General features: G+C 43.7%; 1 protein-coding gene and 1 pseudogene across 3 annotated transcripts in view; one reads left to right on the plus strand and one right to left on the minus strand.

Annotated features, from left to right (window-relative positions):
- Positions 1-2,757: 2,757 nt before the first annotated feature.
- EXD2 (exonuclease 3'-5' domain containing 2) overlaps positions 2,758-15,411 on the minus strand; it is a 63,644-nt gene continuing 50,990 nt past the window's right edge. For all 3 annotated transcript variants that reach the window (XM_041758944.1, XM_041758946.1, XM_041758945.1), the window contains one exon: positions 2,758-13,817. In XM_041758944.1, coding sequence (XP_041614878.1) covers positions 13,601-13,817 — 217 coding nt within the window. In that variant the 3' untranslated portion in view covers positions 2,758-13,600. The remainder of the gene's footprint in view (positions 13,818-15,411) is intronic.
- On the plus strand, positions 6,313-6,801 carry LOC121492521 (annotated as a pseudogene).

The raw sequence follows: 15,411 nt of genomic DNA on the forward strand, positions 1-15,411 counted from the left end.
CCCTGCCCTCCTCATCTCTGCAGTGCTCTCCTTCATCCCTTCCCCCTCTCCACAGCCTCTATGGAGATGAGTGGCAAAGGTCCTCAGAGCCAAACAGATGGCCCGAAATACCAGGGCAGTGCTTGTTATATGTCCGTCTCTCACCCTTGAATGAGAGTTCCTCTGAGCAGGGCCTGGCAGCCTTCTTTTGTCACCAGTTTCTAGCAGTTTTTGAGCATCATGGCAGCACTCCTTGAGTATCTGTGCAATGAGTGGATGAGTAAATACCTAGGGTGGAGGGCTGCTGTGACTCCCCCTTCTGTCCCATGAAAATTCCACAAGCCTGCTCAGAATGCAAAGGCTGCTTACCCACAGGGTGCTGTTCCTGGTCCTTTTCTTTCCTTTCCTTCTTGAAGCCTACCACACCAGGCAATTTTACATTCCAGGGATACAAAAATGAGCAAAACCTGATCACAGCTTCAGAGGAGCCCAGTAGCTAGCTGATCATGGGGAAGTACACATCAATTGCCACAGAGGATATAATAATAGAATTCTATTGAAGCACAAAGGGGGCTTCTTAGAGTAAGAACTCATCTGGGAACGGAATCTCTAAGGGTAGGCAGGTAGGCAAGAGGTGGAAGGGTGTTCTGGGAAGAAGAGGCAAACAGAGGACACTAGGATGTGGAAGTGCACGGGAGCCCAGGAAACAGGGTAGGGGGCAGTGACAAGGTTAGAGGTGTAGGCATCAACCTGTTAGCAGGTATCTTTCATGTCTTTATAGGACATTTGGACTGACTCTGGTAAGCCATGGAGAACCATCTAAGATTTTGAAACAGGGAGTGACATGATCAGTTATAAATTTTAGTGAGGAGGCTGGAGACTAGCAGAAGATCACAATGATATAATAGTCCAAGCAAGTCGTTGTTGTGGGCCTGGGTGAGGACAGAAACAAACTCTGGAAGAGAGGGAGAGGGCAGACTCAAAGGATGTGGCAATCAGTAGGAAGTGGGGTTAGAGAAGGGAGTTAAGAAGAGCATGCAGATTTCTTGTGTTAAAGACAAGTGCTTTGGTGTAAGGTCAGGAACCATTCATTGAAATGGGAAATACAGGAGGAGGAACAATTTGAGAGACATGTTCAACTGAACCTGAGGTCTCTGTGGTCTGCCCAGAAAGGTTGCTGAAGTCCAGGTCTGGTGCTTAGGAAGAGGAGTGGAAGAAGCTGGTCAGGTGGTCAGGTAGAGAAGAGAAAACCAGAGGCACAATTGGGGCAAATGCACTCCTGGGTGGCTGCCCACTGTGCCCAGCATCTAGGTCATAGGAGAGAACCATGTGCATCAGAGATTAGGACTTCTGGATCCCTCGAGTGAAAACGAAGCCACAGAGAACTGGCAGTTTTTTCCCCACTCCATCAGATACCCTGTTTCAAGGCCCCAGACCTAAGCTCTTGGGAATACTTGTTTCTTTATCAAGGACCTCATCACCTGGCACATATTAGGATGGACCCCTAGACTTAGGGCTGGAGCAAACTTTGGCTGAGAAAGAGATTATGCAATAAGACCAGATAAAATTGAAATGCAAAGGGACATCCCCCTCCCTCTGTCCCGGCCCTGCTCCTGCATCTCCTTTGGTCTAATTGGGCCTGCCATTGATACCTCCATTTTCCCTGAGAAACTGGAAGTTGGAAAGAAAGGGAATGTTCCTGGGATTGGTACATATTTTGAAGCTCTCAGCAAGGCTGAAAATATCCATCGATATATTTTGAAGTGTAATTTCCACTCCCTTACCAGCCAAAATAATTGAACAGGAAGAAAAAGCTGTTAATGCAGGAGGCGTGTAACATCAGATCCACATTGCCTGGAAATTTACCATTTCAAAGCAATTGAGGGTTTTTACTGCCAGTGTTTACAGTCATACATGTCCCCTCTCGCTGAAGCCATCAAAAGGCCCATCAATCTAGTTTGGACACTGAAGTCATTCACAGTGTCTGGAGCAAATGTCAAAGCAGAGAGAATTTTAAAAAATTATCCTGCCGTTTTGTCAGCATATAAATTGTGGGGTGTCTCCTCCCAGGAGGTGCTGTACACAGTTGGGGCTGTCAGTGCTCATGGATCCAGTGGTGCCAGAGCTCCACAGTGGCATAGCCAGGCACACCCTCCTCACACCTTAGGCATCTCCAACCTGGGGTCCATGCACAGACTCTTACTCAAGTCTGGGTGGGCATTTCTCCCTCCTGCCCAACAAAAGATACCTGCCTCTGCCTCCAGCCTAGTGCCATGAGCCCAAGGGGTGCGGATTCCTCAGCAGAGTGACATCATGCTGCCTCTAACAGCCTCTGCCCAGCTCAGCAGGACAGTAGACTCAGTTGACTTTCATCTTCTGTCCGCTGCCAATGCTTGAGTGTGTGCGTGTGTGTGCATGTGTACACAGGTGCACATGTATGCTGTTTTTAACTAGCTGTAACTTCAGGTTTTTCCTGGAAATTACCAATTTTTTTCCCTATATTTGTATCCAATTAAGGAAGTTTCTAAACCCATGCCCAATCATTTGTCTTTCATTTGGGGATCCGTATCTTTCCAAAGGCCACCACCTAAAAAGTGCCATTACCTCACTTGGTGACTCTGGAAAAGTCACTTTCTAGGACTCTTTCTTGTGTTTGAAATGAAGGCTTTGGTACAAGGTACTCAGAAGGTCCTATCCAGTGCTAGCATTTTAAGACTCTATTTAGTTATTTTAATATTTTAAACCATTCCTGCCCCAGCAAGAATTATTGGCAATAAACCGAGATACAGTTTTCTTTATTAATCATTTAGTCCCTCCACACACATTACATAAATACATATACATCCAAACAATTTAAAATATTCCATTGGGTCAAGAATCTAAAAACTTCTGGATTACAGCAGACCTAAAAAAGGAGAAGTAAGAAGAATGTACAAGAAATTGGTACATCCAGGATGCCTGAGGAGGGGAACTTGAGAACAGAAGTGGGAGGCTTTTCATCATTTATTCTTTTGTATCTTTTGAATTTTTTTGCCACATGCATTTATTACCTCTTCAGTTTAAACATTTTTTTAAGCAAGAGAAGAGTTTTCCTTTCTTTTTCTTCTACCAAAGCCTCTCTGCGGCTCATTTCCTGGGGGTAGAGGAGACTGTGCTAGGACTGGCATCATGCACTGGAAGCCACCCCTCAGCCCAGGCCCTGCCCAAGACCAGTCCTAGCCCTCCAGCTGGATTGGCCAACAGCCCTGCTCCCCTGCCTGCCCCATGTGCATGGAGGGGTTCTGTGGGTGGGCACCACTGCTGGCTGCCCTTGCCACTGGCACTCCGGCTGTCAAACTGGTATAGAGACTCCATTCAAGGCATTCCAGGAAGGGGCTAGCCCTCCTGGCTCCAGCTGCCTGGTGGGCAAAGGGGCCTGAGAGTCCAGCAAATGGGGAAGTATGTACATCCAGCTTCAAATTCTCCAGATTTTGCCATTCACTTTCAAAGATAGACTGCTTTTTGTCTTGTTTTGTTTTCTGTTGCTAATATAACATGAGGGCAGGAACAGGAAAGGAAAATAACAAAAGGACCAGAGATGCACAGGGAGAAAAGGTCTTTAAAGCTCCCCTTTCTCCTGGCCCTGTCCCCATGCCACTGGCCTCTGCTGGGCAGAGCTGGGCTGCAGCATCTCTGGCAGGTCCCACTCCCCTGGTTTTCTCCCCTCATGGAGCTCCTGCTCAGCTTTCCCTGGTGACATCTAGCTGCTGCCCGGCCTTCTTTCACCTCCTTCTCTGATTATCCCCTTCGATGAGTGCTGGCTGTCACTTCTGTGTCCCCTACTTCCCTCCACCCCTCCTCTGACTTACCTATTTCACTGCCACACTGCCCAGAGACAGCCGCCATCTTTGAGGTCATTGCCCAAACTGGTGCTGTCACCTGCCCCACAACTGGGATTGCTCAAGGTAGGGCTCTTCCACCAACTGTTCAAATTCCCCGTACCGACTTCTTTCCAGGGTCAGCAAAGCCCAGGTGAGGGCAGGTTGTCCCCCAGCAGGCTATACGAAGGTGCAGGCAAGAGGACATTCTGAGAAGCCATGACAGAGTCAGACAAGGAGCAGCAGATGGAGACACACACTTGATAGAGTGGACACAAGAGATGAACAGATACAGAGTTATGAGGAAAAACAGCTTCAGGGAAAGAAAAAGCAGAGAGTGAGAACCAATAAAAGTGTAATGAGTACTAAAACCAGAAAGGCCTGAAGAGAAACCATCCGGGGAGCAGCAAGAGGACAGCTGACATGAGTGGAGTCAGGTCAGAGAGAAGGAGCAGGAGGGCTAGGGCAGGCAGTGTGTGAGGGGCCGGAGGCCGGATGAGTGGCGCAACAGAAATCTCTTGGGAAGGGTCATTCACCTCCCAGACTATTGGGCTTATTGGCTGCAGCGAGCAGAATCTTTTTCAAACACAGCAAGCATTTTACCTTGGTCTGCTTCCCTGTCTAGAAAAGGCTGGAGCCAAAGGCTGAGGGAACCATTCCAGGATTAGGACCCTTCATGGACAACAGAGCCAGGACCATGAGATCCTGGCCCCCTCTGGGAATCAGCCTGCCTTCCCCTGACACAAGCTGCCAGACCACTAAACTCACAGTGTATTGATCCAAGTCCCAAAGGCTGTTTGTGTTCTTCACTTCCACTGGGAAAGGCTCAACGACTTCCTTAATTCTGTCTTCAAGCTTGTCAGAAAGCAGATGCTGTTCAAATGTGACAGCTGCTCTAAAGGGATGCTCCCTGGGAGCTCCCTGACCAGTGGGAATATTTGCAATGATGACTGAAGAGGCCTTGGGTGACCCGGTAACAGCAAGACAAAGAAGAGAGCACCAAAGGACATCAAAAATAAAATGGCCCCAGGCAAACCATATGGGACTTGAATTGGAAAACACCAACAGCCTCGCTCCTTTCCCTAGACTGTGTATCTTTGGGGAAGACCTGACTCCTTAACCACCTGCCAGGGAGGAGTACAAAATTAGGCTGGGAGGTAAAAGTGGCTGAGTGAAGCCAGCCATCCATCATGCTTTGGTTTCTGTCTGACTGAGAGGGTTGGGCACGAGAGGTCTTCCTTCCCTGGCTCTTGAGCCTGTAAATTGTGTAAAATATGGTTCCAGGCTGAGTATAAGTCCTCTGCTCTGCATGACATTTATACTCTTGAAAAACTTAGTGTATCAATCAAATCAAATTTTGCCTGCCAGAGAAGCTGGCTTTTCAAAATAAATTTGAGGTCAATCCTATGTTTAAAGAGAAGAACGGCTTGTGAAGGTGAATAATCATCCCAGTTCATGTCTGTAACTTTGGAATTTTGAATGTCTGATTTGAGTGGCTATGGGGGTAGGGATGAGACTGTCCAGAGATCCACCTACAGTTTACTTGTAGGTTACAATTAAGTATTACTTTAAAACAAATAAAAAACTTAATCAGATAGGTGTGTTGCAGGAGCCCCTACTAAAGAAATATGAATTTTTAAAAATTGATCATGGAAAATTTCAAATATGTATTTTAAAAGTAGCAAGCCTAATTAAAAAAAAAAAAAACTCCAGATATCATCAACTCCTGGCCAATCCTGTGAGAAACATGGACTTATGCGCCAGGTGACAGATATGGAGAATGAACTTGATGGGACAGGACAAATAGGATTAGTCATACAAAGCTACAGGTCCAAGTCTCTGCATAAATGCCCTAGACTAGAGCCTAGAGTGTAAAGAGAAGAGAAGAGAAACATATTCCTGGTTAATAACCAAAGAAGAAAGTTGAGACTTAAAAAAAAAAAGAAAACAAACTCAGCCCCAGCCCCAAGCTGAACAACACCTAAGTAACAATAAAGTCTAAAGTCATTACCTTCAAGGAAGGAAAGGACTAGGGGTGGAGGGAGGAAACTCCCTTTCCATTACACAAAATTTTTTTTTTGTATTATGTGCATACATTACCTGTTTTCAACAGTAACTTGTCAAAAAACAAATATGAAGCTTTGAAGTAACCACATCTACTAGATATGACAAAAGAGCAAACAGCCCACATTCAGACCACCAAACCTTCATCCTGTTTTGACCTGGATTCTTTGTCTTATTACAGTAATTTGCTCCAGTAGATGAATGCACAACCTTCCAATCCAAGGCTGTACATAATCAGATGTTTTATTTATTTATTTATTTATTTATTTATAGATGTTTCATGTAATATAAGAAACCCCAGCCCTGAGAGCTGGAGTAACTGGACTCAGGCCATGGGTTGCAGCAGTCCTGGAACCTGAGGGATTGGCATCCACGCTGAGCCCAAAGCCCTGAGTGGGAGCCTGGCCAGAACCCATGCACCATGCCCTATCTCCTCATCAGCACCCACATCCACACAGAAGTGCGCCCCACCCTGGTGGGCAGTAAATACTCAGATCTAGAGCAGGTTCAGTATCTGGGGGCCTCAAAGAGAAGTGTCTTGGGAAACAACTTTTGTTAGCACTTTATTAATAACCCTCCTCGCATAGTCCTAGATGAGCTGAAATGCAAAGGCTTCCTTGTGCTGAGCATGACAGAGATGGGCCAGACACTGGTGTTGTGGCTGCACAAGGGTGACTCTCTCACACTGAGGAGCAGACAGGGCACCTCTTTTTTGCATGGTTCCCAATCCTCAGTGTCCATTTACTCACTGCCCAGCCTCTTTCTTCCCAAATCGTTGTTTTCCTTAGCCCAGCACCCCTGCACTTTTCTGAAACCTATTGCAGCCAGTGGGAGACAGCAGGGCCCTTGCCCTGCTGTTTCCAGTTGCCTCTCCAGCTTCAGGCCTGGCCAAGGGCCCTAGAGGAGGTCATGTTCTATGGGTAGGCTGGGAGGCCCCCAAGAACCAAGCCATCCTTGGCCAGGAACTGGGAGCTCCCAAGCAGCATGGCCCCAGGACTGGGTGGCAGGGTCCGGCATAGTTAGTCTAAGCCAGTAAGGGGCTATGATGAGTGGCTGCTCCAAAAAAAAAGAAGAGAAGAGAAGAGAAGAGAAGAGAAGAGAAGAGAAGAGAAGAGAAGAGAAAGAAGAGGAGAGGAGGGGAGAGGAGAGGAGAGGAGAGGAGAGGAGAGGAGAGGAGAGGAGAGGAGAAGAGAAGAGAAGAGAAGAGAAGAGAAGAGAAGAGAAGAGAAGAGAAGAGAAGAGAAGAGAAGAGAAGAGAAGAGAAGGAACCACCAGCCCTGAATGGTAACATGGATGCATACAATTTGTCAAAATTCACAAGCAGTGCTCTCAAGATTTGTACTTTATTGTATGTTCATTATACTGTGCTTCAATAAAGTATTATTAACAACAAAAATCCTAGCTTTTGTGAATGAAAGAGTCAAAAATCGTCATTTCAAGGTTTACTGGGTTGGTGGTTCAGAGAAAACTTGTTTTGAGAGGACAACATGATGTAGACGTTTTGTAAAAACTTGCTTTTTGGAAACCATCACTACAGCATGTGCTTTTGGTTAAGCATTCCATGGCTGAAACGCAACTCTATGCTGAAATGCCGAGAGGATGAGGCAAAATCTTGGCCAAGGTCAAGCTCTGCTGATGGTTTGAGAGGGGGACGGCAGCCAACTGCTCTGCACTTGTATAACATTTAAGAAAGAAAAACTAACCACAAGCCATCTTCTGTCCCTTCTTGGAGCCAACATTAGTCCTGTTCATTGTATCCAAGAACACAGAGGAAGCCATATGTATGTGGCTATAGCTCAGACCTACCAAACCTTCAAGGCCAAATATACATACTTTAATTTGAAAAAACTAAGCTAGCTGACTGGAGCTCTAGTTAGCTCTATGGGATATAACAAAAGATGTCAGAATTTTAGATGAAGTTAGGGTTCATCAGAGGGCAGAGAAATACACCTTAGCCTTCCTTTTGGCTATCTTTTGGAACTACAGCAACAAAATGACCCTAATTTGGTAGAAAATGGGGGCTCATGTCTATATCTGAACGATTGTTATAAAAAGAGCTTCAAGTTTAGCATATTTGGTCCAAATCTGTGCTACACAAAGAAAAGCCAATATACCAACACCCTCTTTGGGACTGAAACTAAGCACAAGGATGAACTGGGAAATGTACTCTCTGTCTAGTCATAGGGACATATATATAGAGAGAAATGTCTTTTGATAGCTTATAAGATATAAACTTTATGTTTTACAAATGTCTGTCTTGCTGGTGGCCAGATAAAGGTAAGAGGGACAAAGTCCAAGGCCAGTCAGGGTTATACAAGATGCAGGCCCCCAAAACTTCCCAGTCTCCCTGTGAGTTGATCATGTCTTAGGACTTACGGGTGGATAACAATGTGTTAACACTGTGGATCCCTCAATTTTCTGAGGCAGTCATGACAACATAAAAAGAGAATATTTTTAGCTTATTGATTTAATGTTTTCTTTTTGAAGTACCTAATTCTATTCAGTCCTCTATAGTATAGTCTTAATTTCTCCTATCCTTAAAATGAGAAACACTTACTCCTTCTTTCTCAATATCTTCCCATCTATAATACTTGGCAAACTTGCCTCATTTCCATTCTGTGCTTATCTCTTATTAAACCTTACAGCACTAGCAATGCAGTTGAAGATAAATATTTCTCTTCTTTTTTTATTGTTAAATAGTGAACTAAGTAGAAATGTGAGTTCCCTAAGGCCATGCACAGCATATCTCTGGTGAGAAGTATATTCCGACCCCAGGTGGAACACCAGATGGAGGAAGCAGGCTTCTCTCTAGTCAATGAGGCCAGGAGGACATGGTGTGGCATCCAGCTTTCCTCATTCCCCCTCTTTCCATGCACAGTCTCCATTCCCAGAGCTGGAGGCGGGATGAGGGTGTGCAACGAAGCAGAAGGTACACAGCTCCAAAGGGAAAGTGCCACATAAGAAACAGTGGGATGTATTACAGAACACTATAGCTAGGAGGGTCCTTACAGCACATCTAATTTCAACTTCTAACTTTATTGGTAAAGGAGCCCAGAGAAGTTAAGTGATTAGTCCAAAGATACACAGTTAATGGCCAGAACCAAAACCTAAATCACCAGCCCATTCCTCTGATCCAACACACAACAGAACTGAGTATAGAGAAAAGCAAAATAGAAAGTTAAATCCATGGGCTACACCCCCATCAATTCACTAACTAAATAAACACACTTCTTTTAAAACTACCCAGGTCTCAGTCTCCCATTTCTTTTCAGCTGTTAGCTTACTAAGCTCAAATGCTTGATTCTTATCCAAGACTTAATGGATACCCTGGTGACCTGAATAGTCAGAATCCAAACTCTGCCCCAGCATGTTGAAGTCTGAAAAGAGAGATTTTTGGGAAGCAGGAGTAGAATATAAGCCTCCCCAACTCAAGAATATTTTGGACCACACATCATGCTTATAATAATGCTGACTACAAACTCAGCAGCTTTTAGAGCTTATGAAGGCAGAAAAGCAACAGACTACTCACTTAGCAAGAGGAAAATGCAAGAATTGATAACAAGGAAGCTAGAAGGAGGGAAAATGCTCTGAGTTCAGTCTGGAGGGTAGGAAATTAACTACCTCCATTCAGAGTAGAAAATGACCTTTCCTACATTAGAAGAGGATACAACCTAGGATGTCTGAACTAGTTTGATATTCCCCATTCTTATGCAAAGAAAGTTCCAGATTATCCCCCAAATGATTACCCATTTGGTCCAGTTACCCACAGTGTCTAGGGATCTCCAACAAGACTGAACGATAGACAGACCTGGTTAGATGGAAATAATAGTCTAATGGACTTCCCATCTTCCCGAATAACATGCTGGCATTAGCAAGCAAGCATTGGAGCCTTGAGCAAAGGGGAGTGACTAATGCATCTCCTAGCAGGTTGGTGGGATGGGTAATTTGAACCAGCAGGCTCCCTGGCTGCATGTAAGCCCTGTGGCATCACCTGAAGTGAAACTGCTCCAGGACTGGGGACAGGCAGAAGGTATAAGGCTGCAGCATGAGGAGGTAACTTGGTGAATACCTAAATAGACTGCTGAGTTCCAAAGCAAAAGTATTCTGAGGACTATGTATTATATTTTTGTTATTCAGATCAAGAGTTCATCATAACAAGATCATTCTTACACCCTCATTCAGCTTATCTCATCCATGAAAAACTGATACCCACTGTGTTCCTAAAGGATGAGGCATTCCAAAAATGGCCACTAAGCAACAGAAAAGATGAAAGATTAGAAAGAAGGACCCTTTTAACATATGTAATAATTAATAGACTAGCAAGCCAGGAAACTATCTTTTTTTTTTTTATTGAAACTATCTTCTTTAAAAGTAAAAACTGATACCTTCTATGACAATGAGACATAATGAAGGAAAAAGAAAAGGAGGAAAGGATAAACGAATGAAAAACTCAGAGAAATACGGTAAACTCAGAATTTAGATTATTGTCAAATGTTAGGGCCCCCTGGTAATAGGTAGAAAAGGAAGCTGCACAAGAGCTCTTTCTGCCTACTGAGTTCCTAAGAGTCTAAAGTGAGGGATTAACATGGCTTTATTTCAACAGAACACATTTTGTCATCTGACCTCCATCCGTGACATGGATAAGAATAAGTAACTTATGGCTGCACTCTTAAAAAGCAACAAATCCCTGAATATTGTGCCTTGTTCACTTTAGAATAACAAATCACTGATTGCTTGTGTATTGTACACACAAAAATATTTATCTGTAACTTTTATTTTACGTTTTTAAAATAGTGTTTCCAAAAAACATTGGCTACAAGAGGAAATAAGCCAATAAAGGGTAAGAGACAAGGGGAAGCAGAGAAAAGACTCTGAACCTCAAAACACAACAATCAGGGCACAGAAAGGCCCTTGCCATGACACTGACCTCTCACTACTGTTCACATGGAGGCTCAGCAAATGCACTGGGACATGAGCTAGAGGGTCAGAGAGAAGCATTTCCCTGATATATACTCCTAAAAGGTGATATCAATTGGTACTCCTCATGCCAATGTGAAAGTTCCCCTCTGCCTCATCTAATTTCTAGGATCCTATCCTAAGTTATCAAAGATATAGTCAGTCAAAGATTTATACAAAAGATAGTTCATCACAGCATTACTGATATTAACAAAAGATTTGAAACAACCAAAATTTTCAACAGTATGGGAATGAACTTTAAAGTACTATAGAGCCACTAGAAATATACTTTTAAAGATTAGGGGCACAGGAAATTAATTACTTGTGGTACCATGTTAAGTGAAGGGGGAGGAAATAAGATGCCAAACTGTATATATGTAGGACTCTGAATTTTGTTTGTATTATATGCATTTTTAAATACTGAAAAAGAGATTCATGGACATACCAGCAAAGGTTAGCTCTTTTCTAGATAGAGGGAAGATAGATGGTTTTTATTCCTTTTTTAGACTAATCCTCTTTAATGAACATATACTACGTTTCTATCAGCAAAAAACAATAAGCATTTCTTTTAAAATATGCCTGTCCTAAAATATCTCATTTGAGATCACAATTGTCAGTCTTCCGGAAAGGGTGCTAAAGGCTGACTCAGAGAACAAAGAGTCAAATCTACACAGGAACGTCTGGGAAGGGTGAGAAATCTCATGTGCCAGTCTAGCTTCTTTCTCTACGGTAGCTGCTGGCTCTGTAACTGGGCTCTGCAGGAAGCTCTGTTGGAAACTCCATTTCTTCTTCCCACAGCAACCATTACACCTAAATGACCTTGTGTTTCTTCCCTCTTAGCATGAGGATCACAGGGAAAGAGAATGCAGGCACTCTACTCCCTGTTTCAGAGGAAGAAGTTTTTCTTTTAAGCCTATCCAAATGATCCCAAATCAGCTACACAAATTTGGAAATATAAGTCATCAGTTATGTTCAGGAACCACGTATAAAAGCCCTATTTCTCAAGAATGAATATAAAACAAAATCTGTGAGTGCCACCTTGTGGCAAGCCTGCCTACTTTAAGGACCACCCATCAATCTCCATTGTTTCTGGACTCTCAAGCCTGGGGTTGTCACTGAGGCACATGCCCCACAGTTACCTACCACACTGAACATACTGTCCCCAAGGTGGCTGGTACTATTCATTTTCAAGGATTTCTAGTTCAGATCCCAGAAATACCTGGTTGAGGACAAGAGGAAATGAAGGAGCAGAGGAATAAAGTACAAGATGTGCACATCCATCTGCTGACCATGTGTTGATGGGCTATAGTCACAATGCACATGGTATGTCTGTGCGCACGTCGTGTGTGGCACATCTGTGCATGGTATGTCTATGTGCATGCTCTGTGCAGTACACCTGTGTGCATACCATACCACTGCCACACGGCACAGACCTGAAGGATAAATATTTCCTCCTCCAAGAAGATTTACCGATTTTATAAAGCTGTGAAGAAAAAAAGTTTTTACATTTACAGTGAGCTTTGTGCTTAGAAGAAGTTTTATTTATCAGTGTTAGAATAACTATCACCAACCTGGGCACAATTTCAAAACTGTTAGATTCTGGTCATAAAATTATTTTTTAAAGTTTGCTACGATCTTGTAAAGTAAAAAAGTTCTCATAGTTTAGAAAAAATACTAATCGCTAATAACTTGATATCATGCTCAAAGTGGTGGCTTTACTATAAAGAGATGAAACACCACCATTCTGAACATGTAAATATATGAGTTAATCTAGGAGTCCCAGGCATGAGAGCAGGTGGAGAAACCAAAGGACTCCAAGAGAGAATTAAGTGTTTAAAAAAGGTCAGTATTACAAATCTGATGGAACATAGACACAGAAAGGACCTGACATTGATTCTGAAAGAAGATAATCTTTGTCTCAGAAAGGGATTAAGCTAAAAACCTTGTACTTCTGGACAGGAGGATTGCAACGGACAGACAACAAACAGCATGAAAGGGAAAGCTGAGCAAATATCAAAGTTCTCTTGAGAGACGGTGCTTATACTTCTCTCTGCCCCACCCAGTTAGAAGGCCTATTTCCAGAAAAGGATTTCCTCCAGTGTTAGGGTGGAAGCATATGGCAGGAAGTTGCTGCTTTGGTCCTGGACGTGGAAAGGGGAGCATTCTCAAGTATGGAAATAAACTGAAGTGACCTAGATGGGATGGATCTCAACCAGGTGAACTGTGGGAGAGCCAAAGAGTTTGTAATTATGAGCTGGAACTGGGAAAATGAATCCGACTCCTTGTTCACCTCTCCAACCTCTAGAAGCATGTTTTCTCCCATCCTAACCCAATGGGATTAAAATACTTGACTTCCCCCTGTTTGAGAAAAACCAACATACTAGACAGGGAAGAAATGTATTAAAAACCTGAGCGTCTTAACAAGTCACTTCAGGGAGACTCCTTCATTTGCTGTCTGCACAGGGAAAGCAAAAGAAGGAAAGTAAAATGGAGGCCAAGGCCCTTTTGTCCATAAAAATAAAATAAGGAGGCAAAAAAGAATTCTTACCCTGCCCAACTAAAATCCAAAACCATAAGCTCCCCTTGAAGCAACAGCCTCGCTCCACCAGAAGCATCCTGGGATCAGCGTGGGTTAGCATTCCAAGTTGTGACACTAGGCTCTGACAATTAATGATACGGGAAGAGGTGACTTTCCCACCTTGGCTCAGCTTCCCAGCTGTCCTAACCTGGGAGGAAAGCCGCTATCACGACAGCTTGATGGGAAGGTCTTCCCCATATTTCCGGAGCAGCTTCTGATGGTTGTGGTCCACCGACCACTGCTGGGGCAGGTACCTGGGCTGCATGGAGTCCAGGAAGTGCTGGCGCCAGCGGCTCTCCAGCTGCATGAGGGAGCGCAGCCCGCCCTGGCTATGGCATTGCACCACCTTCAGCCCATGAGGAACGTAGTTTTCATTGGAAATCCTGGCAAGACACAAAGGAAAAGGGTCTGAGGGAAGACTAGCACAGGATGGTCCCACAGATGGCTCTGGGTGCTGCAGGCCAATACATATACAAGGATATATGAGGAAGTTGCGAGACTTCTAAAGGGCTGGTTGCTTTAATGTTTGTTTGTTTGTTTGTTTTTTAAGATTTTATTTATTTATTCATGAGAGACTCAGAGAGAGAGCAGCAGAGATACAGGCAGAGGGAGAAGCAGGCTTCCTGCAAGGAGCCCAATGTGGGACTTGATCTCGGATCCTGGGATCATGCCTTGAGCCAAAGGCAGATGCCCAACTGCTGAGCCACCCAGGTGTTCCTTTAATGGGTTTTTAAAAAAGATTTTATTTATCTATTTGAAAGAAAGAGAGCATGAGTGGGAGGAGGGGCAGAGGGAGAAGGAGAAGCAGACTCCCCACTGAGCAGGGAGCACAATCCCAGGACTCCAGGATCATGACCTGAGCTGAGGGCAGACACTTAACTGACTGAACCACGCATGTGCCCCTACTTTGTTTTTAAATTTTTTTTAAATTTTTATTTATGATAGTCACAGAGAGAGAGAGAGAGAGAGAGAGAGAGAGAGAGAGAGAGGCAGAGACACAGGCAGAGGGAGAAGCAGACTCCATGTACCGGGAGCCCGATGTGGGACTCGATCCCGGGTCTCCAGGATCGCAGCCTGGGCCAAAGGCAGGCGCCAAACCGCTGTACCACCCAGGGATCCCCCCCTACTTTTTTTTTTTCCTACTTTGTTTTTAAAGCATCTTTCCTACACCTGCCTTTTAAAAGAAGTAGTTTGGACATATTGCACACAATGCAACAGAAAGTATTTGGGGATTCTGAGCTATATTTGTGGGAAGGCCACTGCACAATGCTCAGCCCCCACTATAGGGGCTGTACTGTCTGGCTGACAATGAGTGAAGAATGTTGGTCTTTTATTTATTCCAGGGTTACTTAGGTACCAGCTCGCCCTTATTTTAAGTTATTCAATCTGAACCATACTCAGTATTTATATGGGGCTGTTAAATCACCCTACATGTTCCAATGTTTCAAACACTGAAATACCTACATTTGAAATGCAAGGTGGTACATTTCTTTAGTGCCTTCTTTCTCACAGAAAGAATGCCAAACCGTATGGCTTAGGCTGTACAGTTAATGGTATTGTGATAGCACTCTGTGGTGACAGATGGGAGCTACACTGGTGCTGAGCATAGCACAACACATAAACTTACTGAATTCCTGTTGTACACCTGAAACAAATGTAACATTGTGTGACTACATGTCAACTACACTACAATTAAAAAAATAATAAAAAAAATATGGGGCACCTGGCTGGTTCAGTCAGTAGAATATGTGATTCTTGATCACAGGGTCATGAGTTCGAGCCCCACATTGGGCCTAGAGATTACTTAATAAATAAAAAAATTTTTTAAAAATTAAAAAAAAAAATATCTCAGGGCACCTGGCTTGCTTAGTTAGCAGAGCATACAGCTCTTGATTTTGGGGTTGTAAGCTCAAGCCTCATGTTGGCTGTAGAAATTACTTTTTTTTAAATAAATTTATTTTTTATTGGTGTTCAATC

The sequence above is a fragment of the Vulpes lagopus genome, chromosome 6 (genome assembly GCF_018345385.1).
Source record: "Vulpes lagopus strain Blue_001 chromosome 6, ASM1834538v1, whole genome shotgun sequence".
NCBI lineage: Eukaryota > Metazoa > Chordata > Mammalia > Carnivora > Canidae > Vulpes > Vulpes lagopus.